The following is a 27,615-nucleotide window of genomic DNA, read 5'->3' as shown; positions in this document are numbered from 1 at the left end:
CCAAATAACGGCGGGAGGAGTTTCCATCGGCGTCGAGACGACGATGAAGTACCTAGGACTCGTCCTCGACAGTCGATGGTACTTCGTGGAACACTTTCGACGTTTGGCTCCTAAGTTGGAACGGACGGGGGCTGCGCTTAAGCGGCTCCTGCCAAACCTCGGGGGCCAAATGCCTCCTGCCGGAGGTTGTACGCGGGGATCGTGCGATCCATGGCCCTCTACGGCGCCCCTGTGTGGGCGCCGAACCTGATGCGGCGGCCAGCTCGGGCGCTGCTCACATCTCAGAGGGTCATGGCCATCCGGGTGATCCGTGGATATCGCACGATCTCCGGGGAGGCGGCGAACCTCCTTGCCGGATTACCGCCGTGGGATTTGGAGGCGAAGGTGCTCGCGCACGTGTTCAGTTTGCGCGCCGACGCGTGCCGCCGGGGCGAAACTCCACTGCCGCGCCAGATCAGTGCGTGGCGGGACGAGCTCCGGCGCGATCTCATGGCGGAATGGCAGCAACGACTGTCGCAACCGAGGGCTGGGCTCGCTGTCATCGCAGCGGTAACTCCCCTCTTTGAGGAGTGGCTAGAGAGGCGCCACGGCGTCCTCACCTACCGCCTGACGCAGGTGCTTACCGGACATGGGAGTTTCGGTAGGTTCCTGTTCCTTATTGGGCGGGAGGAAACGCCCGGGTGTCATCACTGCGAGGACCGCCCGGAGGACACGGTAGAACATACGGTGGCGGTGTGCCCTGCGTGGGCTGAATACCGCCAAGTCCTCAGGGATGTGGTCGGCGACGGCGACCTCTCGCGCCCGGCACTGGTTCAGGCCATGGTGCGGAGCGAGAGGGACTGGGATGCCGTCTCCTCTTTCTGCGAAGCAGTCATGCTAGCTAAGGAGGAGGCGGGGCGCGTGAGAGAACAAACCTCCTCACGCCCCAGCCGTCGCGAGAGACACTCCGGGCGTCGGGGATCGCGGGACGATCTCCGGCCACCGTAAGTGCGGGCCTGCGGGCGGCGAGTAAGGGTAGCTCACCGCCCGAACAGAGCCAGACCCGTGCGTACGGCGCGTAGCGTTCCGCGCGCGCCTCAAAGAGCCATCAGACCACCACAGATGGGGCCCAGTAGGGCTGATGCCTGATCCGGAGCTGCGGACTACCTAGCGGGTTTACCGGGGCTCCGGCTCGAAAAGCAGGAGAAGGAACGGGGTGGTTTTTAGTCAGTAAGAGTCTGACACTCCCTCTCGCCTCGCCCAAGGTGGGAGAAGTCATTGGATGATTTTCCCCCCTGAAAAAAAAAAAAAAAAAAAGTGTAATATCTCAACATTTCATGCAATACAGTAATATGTATCGAAAGACAACTATCAAGAAACTTATTGAGTGATTATGAGTGTACTTAAGTTTCCCCTCTTGTTTTGTTACCATTCGACTACACACAGATCATTTATTTCTATAAAATAAAAAATGTCGTTTCACGTAGTCATTCCTATCAATATTTAAACTGATAATGAAATATACAAGTTCCATGGATGTTTCAGACTGACATGACCTAGTCAGTTTGTACCTGCAATTAGTTTGCAGTCTCAAATGTTTCCTACGTATTTAAATAATACGAAACTTTACAAGTTGTGTCGAAGACAACCGTCAAGAAACTAGTTCTCGTCAACTGGAGTACCTAAATATTATGACCCAATAACATTGGTTGTAGTAGCCTCAGTTGTACTTGTCTATTTACTATACATTAAGACAACCGCCAAGGAACTCATTAGTCGCCATTAATAATTCGTGGATCGTTGTAGTTGTTATTGTTTATGTCAATATTACTCCATACTCGTCACATTCTCCACGTCTCCAGTCACTATTGTCTAGTGATTAGCGTTGTACTAAACTCTAGTTGAAGTTGTATCGAAGACAACCGTCAAGAAACTTGTTGCAATAATGTCATCCAATAGGTAATCCATTTTTAGATTACCTATTGGACTGGTTTTTTCTGAGAGTTGTATCAAAGAACAACCGTCAAGAAACACTTCAATGAGGCTGAGTTTAATAATTTACCTTTACATATATTTTGTTGGCGTCAATTGGTAATTGTGATGTTAGTAACTCCATTAATTGTTACTTGCTAATTATTAAACAACTGATTTACAATCAGGATTTCCAAGTATGTAGTTTGTCACCTCATACACTGCTACTCACTAATATTTTCTACTTCTTACAAGATTGTAATGTTGTAAAAGCGTTGTATAGAAGACAACTGACAAGAAACATTGGAACCATTCCATGTCGATGTAATTGTTTGCTTGCACGCGGCGTGGCTTGCACACAAGTTGCAGTCACATGTGATGTGTTCTCGTTCTAGTCGTGCGTTGTGTATCGTGTATTCTGTGAACATATTGACGCGATATAAAACTACTATTTCCCCACTTACAACTATTTGTAGTTCTTCATGACTTTCACAATATTCATTTGTTTTGAATATTGAATTATTCTCCACGGTACTCCGTGGCATTATCAAGAGTTTTACATCTCACTTTCAATGTCGCATTCAGCCACAATGAGGCTTATTGTACAAAATATGTGTTAGCGTTGTATCGAAGACAACCGTCAAGAAACTTATTGGATAGAAGAGGTTTATAAAGTTATGAGAGTATTATCATATGTATGGTGATTCCTGCCAGTATAAACTTATTAAAAAAAAATTAGAGTAGAACTCCATATGGGGTAAACTTGTGATTTATATAAAAACATCAAACAAGCTTCTAGCTTGTTCTCGCGGTGTTCGTATATTGAGATTTATACCATTACGTGTTAAATATTTCAACTGCGATTCCTCTACTTGTATCGACTGCCGCTGTCGGTTCTATGTGTATTTGGTACAATATAACAATATACAATTATGTTGGAAACTAGTTGTATTGAAGACAACCGTCAAGAAACGTTTTGTATTGCCATTATATACGTACAGCAACATTATTCCAAATAGGAGTATAGTTATGAAGCATTCTCCGCATTGTCTTTGTCTGTGTTGTAAGTGGACAGTAAATTTTGGAAATTCAATTAATTTTCCCGATAAGGTACTCAATCAGTACCTACTTCCAAGTGTGTAGTCTGTCACTTTGTAGACTACTACTTACAAATATTTTCCTCTCATTTGTAATATTATAAGAGAGTTGTGTCGAAGACAACATAATATACAAAGTTGTGTCGAAGACAGTCAAGCAATGTGCTAGTGACAACCGCGCTTGTTCTAATTGTTTGCGTCGATATTTGTCGCGTGAATTATATTGTCTTTAACTTTACGGTTCGTTCATATTCATGTCTGGAATCCAAAGGCTTTACGTTTGTTCAATACTCAATGTGATATATCAATATGTATTAAATATTGAACATTGCATAGATTGTTTCCATTACGTCACGTAAGGTGTCCGATGAGGTTTACTCAATCAGTGTTTCTGACTGTGTAGCTTGTAGATACGACATATTTGTCCAAAATATTGTCAAAGAATATTTACTAAAAGCTTTACATCTCACTTTCAATGTCGCATTCAGCCACAATGAGGTTTATTGTACAAAATATTTGTTAACGTTGTATCGAAGACAACCGTCAAGAAACTTATTGGATAGACTATGAGATACATAAAGTATATGATGATTCCTGCTAGTATAAACTTAGTACATACATATATCTCTCTTGTCTCTTGAACTACATTCGGATTATTCTCCAAAATATCTTTGTTCCAACTTACAATATTTCATAAGTATTGAATTATATTGTATTAAATGAATATGAAAAAGGTCTCTGTCAAAGACAACCATCAAGAAACGTTTAGTATTGCCATTATATACGTACAGCAACATTATATCGAATCTGATCGTCGTCACCATACATTCTCCGTTTTGTCGCATGCGCAGCGCAACAAGTCCCTCATTCTGGAACTACCTACCCGATTGGGACGCGTTCTGACAGGTTAAACCAAATTATATTGTTAAGCTTAAAATTTTATATAACTTGTATCATAGTCAACCATCAAGAAACTGACGTGATTAATATAATTTGACTTTAGGATCAATAATTATCGTGACTCTGTGTGTCTACGCGATATTATTTGTGTCAATCCCAACTAATCCCAACTTCCCAACTAATATTATAAATGCGAAAGTAACTCTGTCTGTCTGTCTGTCTGTTACGCTTTCCCGCTTAACCCTCGCAACCAATTTGGTACAGACAATCTTTAGACCCTGAGACAGAACATAGGCTACTTTTTATTTCGAAAAAAAGGGATGAAGGGGTTGAAATAGAGGTTGAAAGTTTGTATGGGATTTCTTAATTTTAAAAGATAAAACCATGAAACTTTATATTTAAGCACTTGATAAGAAATCATTAAACATTTGTTCTAGCATTTTTGAAATTTCGACCAGCTAAGGGGTGAAATAAGGGTTGAAAGTTAGTATGCAAGTTCGTCAAATATCACGTCATAAGAAACAAAAAATCGTTTGTTCTAGCATTTTGAAATTTTTACCAGTTCGGGGGTGAAATAGGGGTTGAATTGAAGATAAGACCATGAATCTTGGTACGTAGGTCTCAAAGGATGTGCAGAATTTTTCTACAAACGGAATTCCCGAAATTCGAACGGAACGGATTCGGAACTGGAACTACAAAGCCAAACTTTTTGTATACGAAATCTTAATCACTGAACCTAGGAACATGTAATTTAGAAGTTTTGGGTGTATCAAGTTACAAAAAAGTTCGTTTTTGAAGTTTAAATTCCTTTTAACGAATACTCTGCATCGCCGCCGCTGCCGTCTGTCGTCGTCGCGCACATTCGCCGAAGTGTGGCGGCATCTGCGGCAGGCAACGGCGCGGCGCTGTCGTGTGGTGGGGGAGCGCACGAATCTAACTATGCCTACCCGAACGGGCAGACACGTGAGGGCAGACGTCGTTGTCGGACGCATGCGATTAGAGAAATTTGCGCTATAGAGAATTACATTTTTCGATCCAGTAAAATTATTTTTTTTGTTTCGTATAACTTTTTAAGTGTTTTTTATTAATTAGGTCCTGTAAATTAATTTTGTACATACTTGATATTTCTTTTAGTTCATAGTTAAAAGTAGGTAAGATAGTTTCCGTTACTTTAAAAAAATCCGATTTGCTTTTATTTCCTTTTTTTAATTAATTTAAGAGGTCGTAGTAGGTGTAAAACTAACCTAAGCTACTAACCTCCTACTTTTTTATGCATTGGTTGTAAATAAATATTGATAATTTAATTTCTTAGTTACTTTTTTTCCATTTAAACGTGACGGACGATGTGTTTAATTGACATCGCCGTGGGATGAGCGCATCATGATGTCGAATATTTGTCAGTAGATATTGTCATGGACAGTGAACAGGTGACGTCTTATCCTACCGAGTTTCTAAACTCTTTAGAGCTGTCAGGAGTGCCGTCTCATAAGCTGAGACTGAAAGTTGGGGTTCCAGTTTTATTAATGAGAAATCTCGAAGCGCCGAGACTATGCAACGGGACTCGATTGCAAATTACGCAGCTAGGACGCAATATTATTGGAGCAATTATAATGACAGGTATAGCTAAAGATGAAGAAGTTTTGATTCCACGCATACCCATGATCCCTACAGATTTACCGTTTCAGTTTAAAAGAATCCAGTTTCCCCTCAAACCAGCCTTCGCAATGACCATTAACAAAGCGCAAGGGCAAACACTTAAAGTAGCAGGTGTCCATTTAGAGAAAAACTGTTTTTCGCATGGCCAACTGTACGTGGCCTGCTCGCGAGTGTCGAGTCCAAACAATCTCCACATTTTAACAAATGATAACAAAACAGCAAACGTTGTGTACAAAAATGTTTTAAATTAGGTCATTTAAAAATATTTTTGTACACAACGTGAGGCTGGCCCCTGTAAGAGTCTCTTAGACATAAAGGACCAGGATTGACAAAAACTAATTTCACGCGGGCGAAGCCGCGGGCGGAAGCTAGTTTGAAATATTATAAGAGAGTTGTATCGTATTGAACACAACCGTCAAGAAACTTATGTATCTGCGTATGTCCATGTAACAACTAGGTAGTCAATATCGATGTTGCAGTCATTTCCAGATCATGTCTTTATCTTGAAACATATTTAGCGCGTGCTTTCACATGATCAGTTGTTAGCAGCTAAAGATCCAAAATACTGCAGTCGGTAGTATTTCTCCATAAAGGAGTATAAATACAAACACAATGTATGGATGTGTGAAATGTTTCTTGTCTCAGAAGTCGTGCCCGCATTCGGGCGCATTGAGACTTACCTAGTCAGTATGTGCAAGTGGTTACGTAAATATACAAAGTTGTGTCGAAGACAGTCAAGCAATGTGCTAGTGACAACCGCGCTTGTTCTAATATGTGCATCGATATATGTCGCGTGAATTATATTGTCTTTATATATGTCTTAGTCATGGAACATGTTGATGTTACAATAAACATAAGTTTCTCTGGTTATGACGTCATTAAACGTCCCACATCTCACTTCCAATGCCACATGCAGGTGTGATGAGACTTATTGTACGAGTGGAGTCACTCGTGTGCTCTGTTTACTACGACAAGTGCTAACGTTAGTACAACGTCTAGTACAATGTTCTACCAGCAAGTTCAGTGCACGGGGTGTGTGCTTGTTCTAGCTGTGTGTGTTTACTTTGTTTTCGCGCAGATACGTGACATGACGTCATCTCTGTACAACTGATTGTACGGAATCTTACACAATTGCATTAATCATGTAATGTTATACATATATGAGATAAATATTGAGTATTTTGTACGTGGTCCTCCTTTATGGAACATAATAATATGAACTTTTTCTACATTTAATATTCTTGAAGTTAAACGATAATGTTGCAACAGATGATGCCTACATTTGTGTAGACATAAGACTTACCTAGTCAGTATTCCACAGTGGTGTGTAGCCACATACACAGCTAGGTACTATATGTTCTGTCAACGTTGTATCGAAGACAACCGCCAAGAAACTAAGTAATATATATCTTATAAATAAACTTAAGTTTTAGGTTGGAATTTTATGCTTTTTTCGAAAATAATGATACCTTTATAGGGTTGAATAATGAGTGGGTGTACTATACCCACCACAACAGATGTGTGGCGGGATAGTTGTAGTTACAGTGTTGTTGGACGTCTCCACGTGGTGTAAAGCCAACATTTCCCCACTTATTGTGTCGCTGTGTGAGTGAGTGTTGTACTTACAACACTATTGTAATGTCGGCTGTGTATTATTTTTTTTTATTTATTTATTTATTAATTTATATCAGGCAACGAAGGCCCATATCAATACAATAATACTATACTAAAACATAAAATACTATAAATACATAATTCTTATATTAATTATTGAGGTCACACGATGTGACGATGCGTGGCGTCGTATTACGCTGCTCGGTATCACGTAGCCTGCCTCGAAAACGTCGGTATATGACACCCTTCGGCCAAAATTCTGCCTTGAGGAACTTCTCGAGATGTTGAGTTGGAACTCGCACCACAAACGACTTGAAGTTGGTATTTTGACGCGGTTCCAACCTTACGACCCTCAAGGTCCAGTTGGTCTTCACCTTCACATACTCCACGATGTCCTCAACCTTCGTGGTGTGGTGTAGTCGGGACACATACAGCAGCGTCGTAGGCACAGCTGGACGCAGCAGCATGTTTGGTCCGGTCAGTCCAGTACCGCACTGATTGCGAGAAGTAGGCTTCTTCTTCTTCTTTTGAACTTTGATGAAGCCATCCTCATCACACTCAGGCTTTCCTGGACAGCGCTGTACCGGAATCCTTGATACGGATTCACAGCGCCGGTTCTGCTTACCCCTTTTCAGCTGCTTAGGTAGTGTAGCAGCTGTTTTGTTTGCGGCAGCAATTGCGGCGTAAGCTACTTTGGGGGTCGACGTAGCTTCGCGTGACGTGTTCCCTGCACGTGGAGAGACACGAGGAGCGGCGGGGCACGGTGCATCGACCTCATTATTTGCACTAGGCGATGAGTTCAGTTTCGCCGATGCAAAACTGCTGACTGAAACGTTTTGCGCCCCGCGACGTGTGTTCACGTTGGCTTCGTCTTGAGACCTATTTTCCGAAACAGCATTGCGTAACAACACTATCTCGGCACGCAGTTCCTGGATGGTAGCATCAGACGACTCCAACTTGCACTGCATCTGGGCCAGGCTCGACTTCAATGATGTGATATCCTTCAGCAGCCTGGTGACATCTACGTGGTCGAAAGTGACGGGCGGCAACTTATGTAGCTCCTTCGCTACAAAGGTCGGAACGTCGTCAGGGTCGGTCGCCTTCATAAAGGTGATGATGTCTTGGACGCTCTTATCCGTGCCATCTCTCCTCCTCGATGGCATTTGGTCCAGCTTCCCGGTCGTTTGGTAGAGTAGCATCTTGCCTTTGCTGATCTCGTCTTCTTTGAAGTTCGACTTGCAAATCTGCATGATGCTGACCTCGTCCATGGAATCGATGGCATTTTGTATGAATGCCAACAGCTCGTTTGCGATAAGTTGTTGTGAACTCATTGCGAAATATCGGGCAGCGACTTACGCCGCGACCTTTGCGTACAACTGCAACACGTCCGTACTCGAGCGCGCATCGCACTGCACTGTCAATTTTGCGCGTGCTTTCGCATGATCAGCTGTTAGCAGCTAAAGTTCCAAAATACTGCAGTCGGTAGTATTTCTCCATAAAGGAGTATAAATACAAACACAATGTATGGATGTGTGAAATGTTTCTTGTCTCAGAAGTCGTGCCCGCATTCGGGCGGACAACATTGTACTGAATGTTAGTGTTCTTCAATTGTTGTATGTCAACTTGTATCGAAGACAACCGTCAAGAAACTCTTTGGCCAGTCTATAAGTTCAATCATATTGTTTAGTTTAATCTCCACACATCGCCTCTTTAATTACAATGGCTTGTTGTGATAAATATATCATCTTTCCATGAAATGTGCATAAAACGTATTTGTAACTTTATACATCAGTCAAACGTGACAATATTGTGTTCATGAATGTGATACAAACAGTGGTCCATAAGAATACTGGTGTCGTCTTATTCTGGGACCTCAAGAGGAGATGTAAAACAATAATTTCTCCACTTACAACTGTTTCTCGTTCTACGTGGTCATTGTATATTTCTCACTAATTAAACATAATTACCAATATAGTTAGTGTAAAGAACTTACCGATACAATATACCAATGTTCTGCCAACAAGTTCAGTGCACGGGGTGTGTGCTTGTTCTAGCTGTGTGTGTCGATGTTTAGTGCAATGATTTAGAACAATACGTAACATTGCTTTGGTATAATATTCGAGCTACAAAACTACTTGCATACATTGCGTACACACACATACACACAATGTTGATGTTTCCTTATTGTTAATTCATGATTACTACTTGACCACTTTATGGCAAAACGCAATGAAATGAATCGCACAGCGTTGTTCATAATAGAATTATTGTTATACATCTGTGATGGCAACTGATGAATCTTCGACACGTAATAAAAACATTGTTATTGCAAATTCCTATAAGTAGAAACACATTGCTTGATGTTTCTCAAATCAATATTTTAATGATACGCTCGTCTACTCAAAGTAACTCAAATGTATTTAAATAATACGAAACTTTACAAGTTGTATCGAAGACAACCGTCAAGAAACTAGTTCTCGTCAACTGGAGTACCTTAATATTAGCTTTTGTTTTCTTTGATATTAGTTAAAACAGCCTCAATTGTACTTGTCTACGTGCGACGATGGCTGACGCATGAACTATACTGATACTGACTACATCTACGTCATTTCAATGTTCATGCCGTGTGTTACAAAGCTCATTCAGCTACAATTTTCAAAAATGTGATAATATATTACAGTTGTATCGACGACAACCGTCAAGAAACTTGTTGCAATAATGTCATCTATTTATTTGGTGGTACTTGTAAACTATCCATGTACGTGTATTTGTGGTACATACCACTTATTGTATTAACTTGTGCAGTTTACTTCCCCCACTAATGTCGCCATTGAAGTGGTGTTTCTACGTGGAATATGATATTTCTTCTGTCTTGTGTGTGCATTGTAATGTTTACGTAAACACACGTTATAAAGAGGTTGAATAGAAATGTTACTGTCTGTCATTGCGTCAGAAGGCGGCCACAGTGTGTCCACATTTGGTACAACGACACAATGACTCCAACTACGTATATATGTTCCCCGACAGGAGCAGGTCCGAGCGAGTCGTTGTTCCCTGTGTGTGTCACGGTTGTAATGTCTAGTTGCTAGTTCTCTAGTTGTGTGCGTTGCTATTTACTGAATGTTGAGTCAGTCCCGTGTCCTGTGCGGTAGTAAGGTAGATACTGGTGTTGGTGTCAGTACAACGTCTAGTACAATGTTCTACCAGCAAGTTCAGTGCACGCGGTGTGTGCTAGTTCTAGCTGTGTGCAATCACTGTGTCTCCACTAATTAGTTTTATAATAAACTGGTATTGTTGTGTTTAATATTGTCGTCTCTGTGGACTCGTCACATTCTCCACGTCTCCAGTCACTATTGTCTAGTGATTAGCGTTGTACTAAACTCTAGTTGGAGTTGTATCGAAGACAACCGTCAAGAAACTACAAATACATTCGTGACATCTTTATATAAATGTTCTACGTAACTGTACATGTATGCCGCGAAAGTATACAAACACGAATATTCCCATTTATTCAAAGTTATTTTACAGAACGTTGGAACTCCAATGAATTTGTTCAACGAGGCCCATATCACATATGGTGCCCGATGAGGTTGACTCAATCAGTATTTTCAAGAAATATTCTCCCCATGTTTCGTAATTGATATATTATACAAGCGTTGTATCGAAGACAACCGTCAAGAAACACAGAGAGTAGTGTATAAAGTTAACGTTTGATGACTCTTCAGTCAATCTGGCTGCTTGATTTAAATATTTGTCATCTGTGTGTGATATAGTTTCACAATGCACCGTCAGATGTTCATTATGCTTGTCTCTTGCAGTTGATTAAATAAATATTGTTTCACTATCACAAAGTGATATTTACCAAGTCATTAATTCCAAGTTGTTTGTAGATTTATGAACAGCTGCTTTTAAATATTTCTCACATCATGTTTAAAACATAATAATTGTATTGAAGACAACCGTCAAGAAACTCCGCGCAAACAATATTATTCAATGTTAGGTTAAACAGACACGGGTTACGTACCGTAAGGGTATTTCCCTATCGTATAGTGTTATACGATCTGACCACGATATTCTGATGCTTTTGTCTCGGTTGACTTCGATCCTCCATCTCCGGAACTAACCGCCTATAGTGCGACTACGGAGACTTGTTTCCGCACTTACAACTATTTGTAGTGCTACGTGGTAATGTCATATTTTACTAATTTTTAATACGATATAGAAATATATCATGTGTTGAACATTGAAAGAATAGTGGATTTTTAAATATCCCATGTTTGTGACAAACTCACACGTGTTGACAAATTATTAAGTAGGTACTTGACTGTCTTTGTAAATGACGGGATATTTAAAAAAGACTATTTCCTCACTGTAGAACTGTTTGTCGTTCTATGTGGTGATTCCATATTATATAACTCAGTATTTCCAAGTAGTTTGTAGTCTCACAAACAACTACTCTTTAATATTTCCCACTTATGTTTAAAACATAAGAATTGTGTCGAAGACAACCATTAAGAAACTCTTTAAATAATCTACATTGTAGTGTTACTTGTATTTTCCATCATTTCATGATTGAAATATTGTAAAAGAGTTGTATCGAAGACAACTATCAAGAAATTTCATTGTATTGTTAAGTAAATCATTGCAAAATGTAAAGTACTAATGTACTCTAGTAGTTTTAACACAAACTTACTTTGCACTATGTAAAATATGTCCGAGTAAGGAGAGAACTGTGTAATGTTGATGTATCTTTTAAATATAATATAGGTATACGTACGTATACGGACAAAATGCCCTGTAATGGCGAGTACATAAATGTATTCTAGAATTAGTATTTACAAGATACAACAACTGAATGTTGTTTTATTTATATTTGTAGTAGTGGTAGTGTTAAGCCTTTGGGTGTGGGATCATACACGCCCATTAACTCAGCCCTGGGGGGAGTAGAGTCACCTTCTCTACTCTTCACTTGGGCAATTCCTGTCTGGCGCGTCCATGTCGCGGGGGTGGGTATCTTACACTTCAGTAGGCCGGAGTGTGTAGATGGCGAAGTTCAGCAGGGACCCAGTCCTGCGGGGTATAACGCGGAACCCGTGCCCAGGGTTACGGGTGAAGACTTCAACAAGTGGATGTGCATCGCGAGAGCTACGATATCCAGGGAAATGCATAATGATGATGACAGAATGCTCGTGGTTGACAATGGTCAACCACGAGCATTCTGTCAAGAATGTACGACTGAGGAGGAGGATGCTGCTCTATGGTCGTTCTACACAAGATATCCTTTTCAGTATTTCATGTGATATGAAACATGTATTAAGATAAAATATATGTTACATCGAAGAACAACCGTCAAGAAACTCATTGAATAATATATAGTCCTACTTTTGCAATTTCCAAAATATTGATATTATAACATGAGAAGGTGTTTGAAATATTCTGCGTCTCACTTTGAATATATTATTTAATACAAAATATTTGTCAAAGTTGTATCGAAGACAACCGTCAAGAAACTTAATATAATCTTTGAAATGTTCAAAGTGTACAAAGAAGTGCAAGAATCACAACAGGATGTATTTCTTGTGTATTGTCATGGTCTGATGTTCCAAGACCATGAGCATAGGAACAATTGTTTAGTACATAATTGTACTGATACAATTTCCAAAATATAGAGTTTATAACATGAGAAAGTGTTTGAATATACAGACTTGTGTGTGCGTCGATATATGTCGTATGAATTATATTGTCTGTATTGTTTCGTCCATGTTCATATCTTGGGTTCCAAAGCCCGTCCTGATAAAACGTTTGACATACGAGATACATCGGTCATCATTTCTAGGAACGTCTTGATGCGATATAGGTACAACGACAATTTCCCCACTTAGAACGATACTAAAGTGGTCGTTATACACAGAATATCTATGTTTCAACTCTCAATATTTCGTGTGTGTAATATGAAAAAGGTCTCTGTCAAAGACAACCGTCAAGAAACGTTTTGTATTGCCATTATATACGTACAGCAACATTATTCCAAATAGGAGTATAGTTATGAAGCATTCTCCGTTTTGTCTTTGTCTGTGTTGTAAGTGGACAATAAATTTTGGAAATTCAATTAATTTTCCCGATAAAGTACTCAATCAGTACCTACTTCCAAGTGTGTAGTCTGTCACCTTGTAGACTACTACTCACTAATATTTTCCTCTCATTTCCTCTCAATATTGTTAGAGAGTTGTATCGTATTGAGCACAATTGTCAAGAAACTTATGTATCTGCGTATGTCCATGTAAGAACTAAGTAGTCAATAGCGATATTGCAATCATTTCCAAAAATGTTTTCTATTACTGTATGTGTCTATATCTAGAAAAATATTTTGCGCGTGCTTTCGCATGATCAAAGTTCCAAAATACTGCAGTCGGTAGTATTTCTCCATACAGGAGTATAAATACTAACACATTTAAAATTATATAAACTACGATTTCCTCACTTAAGGCGACAGTTGTCGTTCTATGTGGTCTGAAGTTTCAAGGCTTTTACAATGTCCAAAATATTGGCATAATAATTTGAAATAACTGTCACCTCTTAGTACCATTATGTTCGGTCAACCTTGTATCGAAGACAACCGTCAAGAAACTCATTAGTTCGTGAGCTAGCAGACAAGTTTACTTCTTCATTAGTGAAGCAATATATTTTTACTCAAATCGGAATTAATCCCGACAAATATTCTATTGAATATGAACTTGTTGACAAACAGCTGTTTCCCTGTTAAGAACGTTCCAAAGTTGTATCGAAGACAACCGCCAAGCAATGTGCTAGTGACAGTTGTGTTTGTTCTAATTGTGTGCGTCGATATATGTCGTATGAATTATTATGTATTTATCTATGATTAGGCAATGAAGAAGTGTGTTGTCGTCCCGTTTCAATTTAACACAGTTAAAAGTGTTCTTAATAGCTTTTTGTGTGAATATATGAACACGATATATATTAGCACGCCATTAAAGTACTACTTCCAGGTGTCCAGTATAACCATGTATTGTGTAATTTGTAAACATTTAATGTAATACAGAACATATTTCTGTACTATTTGTATTCCATGTCTCACAGTCCACTACAAATAAATATTTCCTACACATTTCACGACTGAAATGTCGTAAAAGAGTTCTGTGAAGGACAACCGTCAAGAAACTTCTTCGTACTTCAATCAAATGTTAACCCAGACAAAACAAATCCTAATAAAACTCGTTTAACATAAACATCAAACAAGCTTCTAGCTTGTTCTCGCGGTGTTCGTATTTTGAGATTTAAGTATACCATTACGTGTTAAATATTTCAACTGCGATTCCTCTACTTGTATCGACTGCCGCTGTCGGTTCAGGGGGACACCGTCAAGAAACTCATTAAATAGTTTATATCATTTTAGATCTCAGTTTGGATGGAGTTTTCAAGAAGTATCTGGTGTATAATAAGTTTTCGTCTACACTCACCGTCCGGTGAGACGCTGTGCGCGTCGATATTTGCTACAACATTCGTAATGACATAAGAATTGTGTTGAAGACAACCATTAAGAAACTCATTAAATGATCTACATTGTAGGGTTACTTGTATTTTCCCTCATTTCATGATTGAAATATTGTGAAAGAGTTGTATCGAAGGACAACTATTAAGAAACTTCATTGTATTGCTATGTAAATCATCGCTAGAGACGAAAGGTAATTCTACATCTCCATTAAAAAGAGACAAAAATAACATCTATGTTTCTGTCCTTGTCATTTTGTGCATGACGTCACTGACATGTCATTTGTTTTTTGTATCACTAACTCAATGGAAATTAGTCTTGTCTCTGTGTGACATGCGTCAAAATGTATGGGAAAGTAAGTTTTCTTCTTAAAAATATTTGTCATGATTTTTTAATAAAGTGTTTGTGTCGATCTTTTCGCAAAATATAGTACTAATTGTAATCTAGTAGTTTTAACACAAACTTACTTTGTACTATGTAAAATATGTTCGAGTGAGGAGAGAACTGTGTAATGTTGATGTATCTTTTAAATAAAATATGTATATTTCTTACAGACAAAATGCCCTGTAATAGCGAGTACATAAATGTATTCTAGAATTAGTATTTACAAGATACAACAACTGAATGTTTTTTTTATTTATATTTGTAGTAGTGGTAATGTTAAGCCTTTGGGTGTGGGATCACACACGCCCATTAACTCGGCCCTGGGGGGAGTAGAGTCACCTTCTCTACTCTTCACTTGGGCAATTCCTGTCTGGCGCGTCCATGTCGCGGGGGTGGGCATCTTACACTTCAGTAGGCCGGAGTGTGTAGATGGATTCAGCAGGGACCCAGTCCTGCGAGGTATAACGCGGAACCCGTGCCCAGGGCTACGGGTGAAGACCGCAACAAGTGGAGGCACATCGCGAGAGCTACGATATCCAGGGAAAATGCATCATTGTCAACCACGAGCATTCTGTCAAGAATGTACGACTGAGGAGGAGGATGCTGCTCTACGGTCGTTCTAAGCATGATATCCTTTTCAGTATTTCATGTGATATGAAATATGTATTAAGATAAAATATACGAGTATGTTATATCAAAGAGCAACCGTCAAGAATTGAATAATGTTTAATCTTACTTTTGTAATTTCCAAAATATTGAGTTTGTAACATGAGAAGGTGTTTGAATTAACTGTCACTTCTCCATTATGTTCGATCAACCTTGTATCGAAGACAACCGTCAAGAAACTCAGTAATTCATGATCAACTCTTGCAATGCTCGCACTTATTAAAAGTTGTGTTATGATTATGTATGGATATTTAATGCTTGCGACATAATAAAACTGTGACACAATATTGTATGGTATATGAAAACAGTAGCGTTTAAAACATTTCAAATATTATCTAACTGACGCTTGTTTGCGTGTGATATATCCATGTTTGATTTCTCAATACTCCATGGATTTGTTAAACGTTCCATGTATCACAAGACACCTTACCTAGTCGGTATTTCCAAGTATGTAGTTTGTGTCTTTATAAATGTCCATACTATACGTCAAAATATGATGTTTCTATTGAAGAACTGCCGACAACAAAGTCTCACACAAAATGTGGTGTTTATAAATCAGTATGTCCAAGTAGCTTGTAATCTCATAAACAGCTACTTACAGGGCTTTGTGTTTGTTCTGATTGTGTGCGTCGATATTTGTTACGTGAATGTTGTGACTTCAGTCTGACTGAGTCACTTATTTTCTTATGCCATTTCATGGTGTTCCAAGGATGGTTACATGCTGGTTACTTCTTCGTTTGAAGAGCTAGACATGAGACTTACCCAGTCAGTATTCCACAGTGGTGTGTAGCCACATACACAGCTAGGTACTATATGTTCTGTCAACGTTGTATCGAAGACAACCGTCAAGAAACATCAAATTTCGAAAAACAAATAACAATAAACTTTCAACAAATTCCTCCTCAAGCCATGTATAGTGATGGTATACGTCGACGATTATATAATTCTAAAGTTATATAGTTTCTATTGAACAACTGCTATCGACAAAGTCTCACTCAAGTGGAGTTTATTACTCAGTATGTCCAAGTACTTAGCTCGTAATCTCATAAACAGCTACTTACACATGTTTCCTACGTATTTACATGATATAACATATTTACCAAACTTGTATTGAACACAACCGTCAAGAAACTTATGTATGTGTGTGTGTGTTCATGTTCTAAATAGTCGATGTCTATGTTACAGTCGTTTTCAAATATTTTTTCTATTACGAACAAAAATACGCGTGTAATAATTACTAATGTGTTATGTAATACATATACAAATATACATTTAAATATTGATAGTATCATCGATGTATGGTTTACATACTCTTTCAGAGTCTCAACAGATATGAGACCTCCTCATTAATGTTTCTAGTAGTTTGTATAGTGGTTTGTGCTCCGGTTCACTATACACTCGAAAACAAACTCTAATATTTCCCCACTAAGGACGACATTAAAGTGCTCGCTCGTGGAGTGTCCGTATCTAACATGTGGCACGCTTGTATCAAAGACAAACATCAAGAAACTCGTAACGTACTCATTGTAAATGTAATTTTTCCTTTAAGCTCAATTGGCGAGGCGTCACCGATTCATGGTGGATATCCCACCCACACGCACGAAGCGCTTCGCTTCAAGCTTCCTTGTGCGACATCGAACACCGTTTTAATGTTCTTTACTCAGTATCTCCAGGTAATGCTGATGTATCAATTTAGTATGTACAAATACTTTGCAGTTACATAAACTGCTGATTACAATTAGTATATGCCCTGTGTAATTACGTGCGACATAAATATATTGTATTTATTAAAGTTGTAGCGAAGACAACCAGTAAGAAACGTTGAGTAGTGTAGCGACAGACTAGTTTGTTCTAGTTGTGTGCGTCGATGTTTGTCGCGTGAATTATATTGTCTTATCTATGTAATAGTTTACATTTTACATCCAGTTCGTCATATTGATATTCATGTACTTGCTTCGGCAGTACATATACTAAAATTGGAACGATATTCATATTAAATTAATAAATGCCAATATTGATAGGTATATTGTAAACTTAATATTTTGTCCAGTTCGTCATATTGATATTCATAATCAATTAATAAATGCCAATATTAATATATTGTGAACAAACAACTGTTTCCCCAAACGTTGGAACTCCAATGAATTTGTTCAACGAGGCCCATATCACATATGGTGCCCGATGAGGTTGACTCAATCAGTATTTTCAAGTAATTTTCTCCTCTTGTTGCGTAATTGATATATAATAAAGCGTTGTATCGAAGACAACCATCAAGAAACTACAAATACATTCGTGACATCTTTATATAATTATCTCACTGAAGTGCATGAAACCTGGCAATGTATACAAATACGAATATTCAGACTACAAGAATATTTGTAACTTCCCACTTATTCAAAGTTATTTAACAATGTACCGTCAGCCGTGCTTGTTCTAACTGTGTGCGTCGATATTTGTCTAATGAGCTATATTGTCTTCATCTATGTTATCAGAAGTAATGACATAAGAATTGTGTTGTAGACAACCATTAAGAAACTCTTTAAATAATCTACAGTGTGGGGTTGCCGCTCTCCTCCTTTACATCATGTCTTGCCTAGTTGTGTAGACTATGAAGTTGTAAGATGTAGCAGGAACACATTTTGTTTGCATTGTTCAAATGTATCGACGGACTAAAGCGTAATTTAGAAAGAGACAACGATAATAAAAAATGTTTCTGTCCTTGTCATTTCGGGTTTGACGTCATTGACATGTCAATTGTTTTTTATTTGTATTGGAAAGAAGAATTTTCAGTAATATATAAATGGATTTAGAAAGAGAATACGATGTTTCTACATAAGATATCCTTTACAATGTTTGAAAATACATAGAGATATGTACTAAATATTGTAAGTTTAATGTATTTAAAGCGTTTAGCATCGTGTCTACATTGAGTTCTATCGTCGGTACAACTGTCAAGAAACTCCATTGTCTTAGAAATGTGGTGTTGTAATGTTCTCCAAGGGTTAATGAGAAGGCCACATATGTATTTCTAACATATTTAATAATCAAAATATCGTCTAAAAGTTGTATTAAAGAGCAATTATGAAGAAATTACAACCGATGATTCGTGCTTGTTCTAATTGTGTGCGTCGATATTTGTCGCGTGTTTTTTTTTTTTTTTTTAAAGATAACGTTGCCCCACATTAGGATTTCCTCCTGTGTCGCGGGTGCGTTTACAAACATACAAGTTCACATACACATGACACCCAGACCCGAAACAACAATTTGTGGATCACACAAAGAGTTGCTCCGTGCGGGAATCGAACCCGCTACCCGTTGCGCGGCAGCCAGTTGCCCAGCCACCGCACCAACCGTGCAGTCAAAGAAACTCTTTATATAATTATATTGTCTTTATCTATGTCTAAATCTACATATAGTTCAGTGTGTATAAACATCAGTTTAATGATGTCCACAGCAGGGAACTATCATTAAACGTCTCACTTTAAATGCCGCAATCAGGTGCGATGAGATTATTTTACGAAATTATTTGACAAACTTGTATCAAAGACAGCCGTCAAGAAACTTAATGTAATATTTGAAATGTACAAAATGGATTACTCCGTGGTTCTTTTCCATTAAAACCTGTGCATTGTTCCATGTCTCAAAGACAATATTACTGACTGCTACTATGGCAAATGTTCACTATATACGGACTTGTGTGTGTGTCGGTATATGTCGTATGAATTATATTGTCTGTATTGTTTCTTCCATATTCATGTCTTGGGTTCCAAAGCCCGTCCTGATAAAACGTTTGACATACGAGATACATCGGTCATCATTTCTAGGAACGTCTTGATACGATATAGGTACAACGAAAATTTCCCCACTTAGAACGATACTAAAGTGGTCGTTATACACTTAATATCTATGTTCCAACTCTCAATATTTCTTGTGTGTAATATGAAAAAGGATTCTGTCAAAGACAACCGTCAAGAAACGTTTTGTATTGCCATTATATACGTACAGCAACATTATATCGAATCTGATCGTCGTCAACATACATTCTCCGTTTTGTCGCATGCGCAGCGCAACAATTCTCTTATTTTGGAACTACCTCCCGATTGGGACGCGTTCTGACAGGTTAAACCAAATTATATTGGTAAGCTTAAAATTCTGTATAAGTTGTATCGAAGACAACCGTCAAGAAACTCATTAGTTCGTGAAGCTAGCAGACAAGTTTACTTCTTCATTAGTAAAGCAATATATTTGACTTTAATCGGGATTATTGCCGACAAAATACAAAACAAAATGTTACTTTCGTGTTCATATAATACGAATATTGTCTAAAGTTGTATCGAATACAACCATCAAGAAACACAATTGTCCTTAATGTTTTGATGAAGGTGATATATACAACTCGATCTTGAAGTATCTACTAAAGATTTAACAAACGTTGATCTCGTTTAAAATATTTATATCTCCCTCTGTCAATCTGTGTAAACATACTGTCTCAGTAATTTAAAGTAATGTGACAATTAACTGTCTACCGCTAGTTCTAGCTGACGTCGATTTTAATTTTGTCGATGTCTTCGACAAAGATACAAGTATAGTCAGCTTGTAAGGATTAATCACTCGATTGTGATATCAACATCATATTTTAGAATTAAAACAACTATTGTTCCACTTAGAACGTGGAGGTTACAATGTACAATACTGTTTATTGAAAATTCTCTTCAAACGTTTTCTACATGTTTACGTACTACGAAAAGTGTTACAAAACAGTATCAAAGACAACCGTCAAGAAACGACTAGTGATGAACTGTGCTTGTTGTAATCGATCTATACTTAGAGCAGGTTTCGGGAACAGTGAGTAAAGTTCCCTAAGAAAAAGAGGATCCTCCGACCAGGCGGGGTGATCATGCCTGGCGGGCTCTCAGCCCAACTGTTGTTCGTTGGGATTTTCTATCCGTGTTAATTCGCATGTAAACTTCACAGTCTTAAGTTTTCTATGAAGTTAAATGATTAAAGATAGTGGTGTGCTGTTTAGTAGTCTCACAAACAAGTACTCTTTAATATTTCTTACTTATGTTTAAAACGTAAGAATTGTGTCGAAGACAACCATTAAGAAACTCTTTAAATTATCTACTATTTATTATCCCTCATTTCATGATTGAAATAATGTAAAAAATTTGTATCGAAGACAACTATCAAGAAACTTCATTGTATTGTTATGTAAATCATCGCTAGAGACTAAAGGTAATTCTATATATCCATTAAAAAGAGACAACAATACTATCAATTTTTCTTTCCTTGTCATTTTGTGCATATTAATGAAATCTATAACAATTACATAATGTGTCAGTATTTCTAAACAGTTGGTAGTTAACTGCCACTTATAAATATTTTCTACTTCTTTCATGTTTGATATAATGATATTGTAAAAGCGTTGTATCGCGCTAATAATTCTGATGGTAAAGCCTGTTTTAAGTCATGTGTTATATTAACAGGTTTAATGTGGCATGTTGGTAATTATGTTCCTATATCCGAATAGTTGGTAGTCTAATAAAGGACTACTAACAAATGTTTCCTTCGTATTCATGTAATACGAACATTTTCTAATGTTGTATCGAATACAGCCAGCAAGAAACTCCACTAATCAAAATATACTCAAAATGACTCTTAGAACATTATGGTGCATTCACTGCACTGTCTTTCTAATCTGTGCTCAATGTTTTAATGAGTCTGTTAACACATTCACATTATTGACTTAAAATATATGAATTTGCTAAATAATGTTTCACGTATTTAACTAATGCGTGAATTAAAGTTGTATCAAAGACAACCGTCAAGAAACTTGCAGAATGAATTTGAATAATGTTAGATGTTGAAGAGAGTAAATTTATTGCTTTTGTTCCTATTTAAATTATGTAATATGTCTACAGAGTATTGCAAATATTGTAAAGTTGTATTAAAGACGGGCGTCAAGTTAGAATCGCCTTCATTGTGATGCCACGTTGTAGCGCTCATTGCATTATATTGCTAGTTCTCTAGTTGTGTGCGTTGCTATTGACTGAATGTTGAGTCAGTCCCGTGTCCTGTGCGGTAGTAAGGTAGATACTGGTGTTGGTGTCAGTACAACGTCTAGTACAATGTTCTACCAGCAAGTTCAGTGCACGCGGTGTGTGCTAGTTCTAGCTGTGTGTGTCGAATTTCGTTATTTGAATAATGTCTGCGTCATCATGAGACGATCAAAAGATGTTGCCTACATTTGTGTAGACATGAGACTTACCTAGTCAGTATTCCACAGTGGTGTGTAGCCACATACACAGCTAGGTACTATATGTTCTGTCAACGTTGTATCGAAGACAACCGTCAAGAAACTTATTGTAAAGTCTATGAAATGAAAGAGTTCGTATGCAATAATGTTTCGTTTCATACCAGTTCAAGTAAAACGGTGGCATGGTCATATATTATGGATCAGTGTGTTCATAAACAAGCGTTTCCCTACTTGGAACGCCATTAAAGAGATCGTGATCGTATAACATTAATTTATTATTCAGAACTAAACTTGTGTCGAAGACAACCGTCAAGAAACTCGTTACCATAGCAACCGAGAATTCTGTATTTGTAATTCTATGATATATATGACATCCTTGAAGTGCATTAGATTTGACAATGTATACAAATACGAATATTCAGACTACAAGAATATTTGTAATTTCCCGCTTATTCAAGTTATTTAACAACGTAACGTCCGCCGTGCTTGTTCTAACTGTGTGCGTCGATATTTGTCTTACCAGTATTGTATATGAGTTCTGTCGAGGAACAACCGTCAAGAAACTCGTGTCTGGAAACTATTGAGAACTAACTGTTCTAACATGTTGGGAGTATTCTTCGTGACATTTCTATTTTATATCACAAACATGATGTGAATTAATATTGAAAACGTTTGGGGCACATTTCCTCACTCAGTGGCCCGATGTGTCTTAGTATTCCCAAGTAGTTTGTGGAGTCATGTCCAGCTACTTGTAGATTCCTACATATTTCATGATCAAAGTGTTGTATAAGATGTGTATCGGAATACAACCGTCGAGTAAGTCTCTTGTCTTTAGTCGAGTTAGTCTGTACAACAGACTGACCAAGAAATACAACAAATAAAACAATCATTTTGTGCTCTATCTGATTAAACAAGCTTCGCATTTGTTCTAATTGTGTGCGTCGATATTTGTCGCGTGAATAATATTATCTCTGTCTAAGTTGGTGTCGCGAGTGATAGAGCAAAGTGGCGAACAATTGGGGAGGCCTATGTCCAGCAGTGGACTGCTATAGGCTGATGATGATGATGATGAAGTTGGTTATCGGTCTGGTTTCGTGGTTGCTCAGATATTGTGAAGCACGCCCTTACATTATCATTATACGTGTCCAATGAGATGTACGTAATCAGTATTTCCATGTATAGAGCTTGTATTGCTATAGACAGCTACTTACATGTTTCCTTCGTATTTACATAATGTGGATATTTTCTAAAGTTGTATAAAAGACAACCGTCAAGAAACTGTTTGGAAAATTAAACTTCGTGGCACGAAGACAAACTGACAACTATTTCTTCACAGTTTAAGAGTGCGGTTAGTATTGTTGCGTTGTGTGCGCAAATAATATGTTTCTCAGGAATATTTTATATTGAAATTTAAATAATCAATAATCACGAGTTATATTCCATGTCGTAAAGACATTCAAGCATATATTTGTATCGAAGACAACCGACAAGAAACTCGTTGTCCAGTCTAGCAGTTAAATCAGTTTGAAAACATCATCTTGCTAAGATATCTGCATGAAACGTATTTGTAACTTTATTATACATCAGTCAAACGCGACAATATTGTTTTCATGAATGTGATACAAACAGTGTTCCATAAGAATACTGGTATCGTCTTATTCTGGGACCTCAAGAGGAGATGTAAAACAATAATTTCTCTTCTTACAACTGTTTCTCGTTCTACGTGGCCATTTTATATTTCTCACGAATTAAACATAATTTCCAATATAGTTAATGTAAATAACTTACCAATACAATATACCAATGTTCTACCAGCAAGTTCAGTGCACGGGGTGTGTGCTTGTTCTAGTTGTGTGTGTCGATGTTTATTAGTTGGTCATGTTTGCGACATAGTCGTCATAGACATGAGACTTACCTAGTCAGTATTCCACAGTGGTGTGTAGCCACATACACAGCTAGGTACTATATGTTCTGTCAACGTTGTATCGAAGACAACCGTTACAAATATTTTCCTCTCATTTGAAATATTGTAAGAGAGTTGTATCGAAGACAACATATACAAAGTTGTGTCGAAGACAGTCAAGCAATGTGCTAGTGACAACCGCGCTTGTTCTAACTGTGTGCGTCGATATTTGTCGCGTGAATTATATTGTATCTTGGGATAAAGAGACTTGTTATACAGTAATGTCGAACACATCAAGTTCTGTCGAAGAACAACTGTCAAGAAACTATATTGACGTATAAATGTGATGTAGTATTGCTTTCATTCGTGCGAGGACATTGGCCATCTTTAGAATAATTATAATCGTTACATAGCATTTCAATTCCTTGACAGAAATGCAGTAGAAGAGTTCTATCAAAGACGACCAGCAAGATACTTGTTCTGCCAGAACTAGGCGCAGAAGGTTGCATTGTCATATACAATACAAACTGCAGTATAAATATTACAACTGTTTGTGTCAATATTACTCCATACTCGTCACATTCTCCACGTCTCCAGTCACTATTGTCTAGTGATTAGCGTTGTACTAAACTCTAGTTGGAGTTGTATCGAAGACAACCGTCAAGAAACTTGTTGCAATAATGTCATCCAATAGGTAATCGTCGATTAAGTTATCGTCTAATTGGTCATCTATTGATTGAACTGTACTTGTAGTACTATCATGTACAAACTGCAGTATCATGTTGTATTCTACAAATGTGTGAGCACTGTGGGATAACTATGTATTTCCACATTCAGAACGTTACTAAAGTATTCATGTTTCAATTGCCATTGTAAAGTGTCACAAGATACACACAAGGTGTCCGATGAGGTTTACTCAATCAGTATTTCCAAGTATGCAGTTTGTCACCTCATACACTGCTATTATACATACAAATATTTTCTATTTCTTTCATGTTTGGTATAATAATATTATAAAAGCGTTGCATCGAAGACAACCATCAAGAAACTCTTTGTATAGACGGTGGGCCAAAGTTCTTACTTGATTATGGTTTTCTACGGACGTCTCTACATGTTATTGGGGGCTATAGACAAACAAACGTTCCCCACTTAGGACGCCAGTGGCGAAAGTTAAAGTGTTAAATATAGATAAACCATCAACCGTACTTGTTCTAATTGTGTGCGTCGATATTTGTCGCGTGAAATATATTGTCTTCATCTATATCAATTTATTTCCTCATCATTCTGAAGTAAAACAGTTAAACATTCAGTTTCTCGTATTCTACGTGGACAGTCCATGTTTCAATTGTCAACATTTAAAATTATATAAACTACGATTTCCTCACTTAAGGCGACAGTTGTCGTTCTATGTGGATAATGTTTAATTATGTCGAGTGAGACTCACCTAGTCAGTATATCTAAGTGGTGTTTAGTCTCATAAGCGTGTTTCTACAAATGCTTGCTACGTATTTACATAATACGAATATTTCCAAAGTTGTATTAAAGACAACGGTCAAGAAACGTTTTGTATTGCCATTATATACGTACAGCAACATTAATCCAAATAGGAGTATAGTTATAAAGCATTCTCCGTTTTGTCTTTGTCTGTGTTGTAAGTGGACAGTAAATTTTGGAAATTCAATGAATTTTCCCGATAAGGTAGTAGTATAGTATAGTCTGTCACCTTGTAGACTACTACTTACAAATATTTTCCTCTCATTTGAAATATTGTAAGAGAGTTGTATCGAAGACAATATATACAAAGTTGTGTCGAAGACAGTCAAGCAATGTGCTAGTGACAACCGCGCTTGTTCTAATGTGTGCGTCGATATATGTCGCGTGAATTATATTGTCTTAAATCTAATGAGTCTTCATAAGATATCATGGCCTGTGTCCCAAGGCTTCGCGTTTGTTAAATACTCAATGTGATATATCAATATGTATTAAATATTGAACATTGCATAGATTGTTTCCATTACGTCACGTAAGGTGTCCGATGAGGTTTACTCAATCAGTGTTTGTGACTATGTAGCTTGTAGATACGATATATTTGTCCAAGTATTGTCAAAGACAATTGTCAAGAAACTACATTTGTTGAACCTTCGGTTTGTCGTTATCGCCGACCGTGTGTACCGAAGTAAAACCGTCAAGAAACTCGATTGTATTTGAAACATTGTTCAGACGATAGTATCAGCTAGTTTGACACAGCTTGTCCAATAAGACAACCGCAGTGAATTAAAACTAAAACATTATAGCGTTGACAGACAAGGGTAAATACATTCAAGCATACATTTGTATTGAACACAACCGTCAAGAAACTCCCTTGTCCTCGATTATTTAACTATTACGTTGGAAAGTCTTTATTGTGCCAATTCTCAAAATACTGAAGTTAAGAAGGTGTTTGAAATAACTGTCACCTCTTAGTACCATTATGTTCGATCAACCTTGTATCGAAGACAGCCGTCAAAAAGCTCATTAGTTCGTGAAGCTAGCAGACAAGTTTACTTCTTCATTAGTAAAACAATATTTGTTTAATCGGATCGGGATTATTCCCGACAAATATACTCTTTGTTATTTATTGTTGGATCAATCATAACTGTACAACCAATGAATTTTCTAAATAATGCATCGTGTCTTAGAAGGAAGCACTACATTGAGGCACCAGAGGTGTTAGTTAAGAATAAATGATATAAAATTAATAACAATTACATAATGTGTCAGTATTTCTAAACAGTTGGTAGTTAACTGCCACTCACAAAATAATACGTTACTTTCGTGTTCATATAATACGAATATTGTCTAAAGTTGTATCGAATACAACCATCAAGAAACACAATTGTCCTTAATGTTGTGATGAAGTATTGCAAGTTCTTAAAATATTCCATCGTGGCATAAACTGCTACTTACAATGTTTTCTTTATTTCATGATTGAAATATTGTAAAACCGTTGTATTGAAGACAACAGTTTTCAATGTCTTGTGACGGATGGTGTAAGCTACGCCATTAAAGTCCTCATTCCGGAATATCCATGTGTAATATCTCAACATTTCATGTAATACAGCAATGTGTATCGAAAGACAACTATCAATATATTTGTTAATATTCCGAGTCTCACGATCCGATACAAGTTCATTAAATAACTTCCATGTATTGGATTGTTCATGACTGTTGTGCGGCTTGTGTTGAGTACAACCGTCAAGAAACTCGTTGAGCAGTCTATGAATAGTAAAAAAACATACTTTTAATTGCCAGCTGGGATAAACATTACCCGTAATGACACAATACAAACAACAATTTCCTCACATTCTCCCCCCCTCCCCTTCACGCTCTACGTGCAAATTAAATATTTCTCACGAACTAAACACAATGTCCCCACTTATAGCGGTGTTTCTTCATAGAATATGTAAATCTGATTCCTCTTTAACTTACCAATACAATATACCAATGTTCTACCAACAAGTTCAGTGCACGCGGTGTGTGCTTGTTCTAGCTGTGTGTGTCGATGTTTAGTGCAATCGAATCAATATTTTAATGATACCCTCGGCTACTCAAAGTAACTCAAATGTATTTAAATAATACGAAACTTTACAAATTGTATCGAAGACAACCGTCAAGAAGCTAGTTCTCGTCAACTGGAGTA

General features: G+C 37.7%; 2 protein-coding genes across 2 annotated transcripts in view; one reads left to right on the top strand and one right to left on the bottom strand.

Moving 5' to 3' along the window:
* LOC126911890 (uncharacterized) overlaps positions 1-27,615 on the top strand; it is a 122,078-nt gene that overhangs the window by 16,467 nt on the left and 77,996 nt on the right. The window lies entirely within an intron of this gene.
* On the bottom strand, positions 4,279-11,960 carry LOC118280694 (uncharacterized). Its single transcript, XM_035601000.2, has one exon. It carries the CDS (start codon positions 8,546-8,548, stop codon positions 7,367-7,369), a length of 1,182 nt encoding a protein of 393 aa, XP_035456893.2. The 5' UTR covers positions 8,549-11,960; the 3' UTR covers positions 4,279-7,366.

Source organism: Spodoptera frugiperda, chromosome 19, assembly GCF_023101765.2.
Source record: "Spodoptera frugiperda isolate SF20-4 chromosome 19, AGI-APGP_CSIRO_Sfru_2.0, whole genome shotgun sequence".
Lineage (NCBI taxonomy): Eukaryota > Metazoa > Arthropoda > Insecta > Lepidoptera > Noctuidae > Spodoptera > Spodoptera frugiperda.
The sequence above is the reverse complement of the archived record's forward strand: the minus strand, read 5'-3'. Positions and strand labels throughout refer to the sequence as shown.

Excerpts from the sequence above, each read along its gene's own strand:
- LOC118280694 (XM_035601000.2), bottom strand. The coding sequence starts at position 8,548 with ATGAGTTCACAACAACTTATCGCAAACGAGCTGTTGGCATTCATACAA.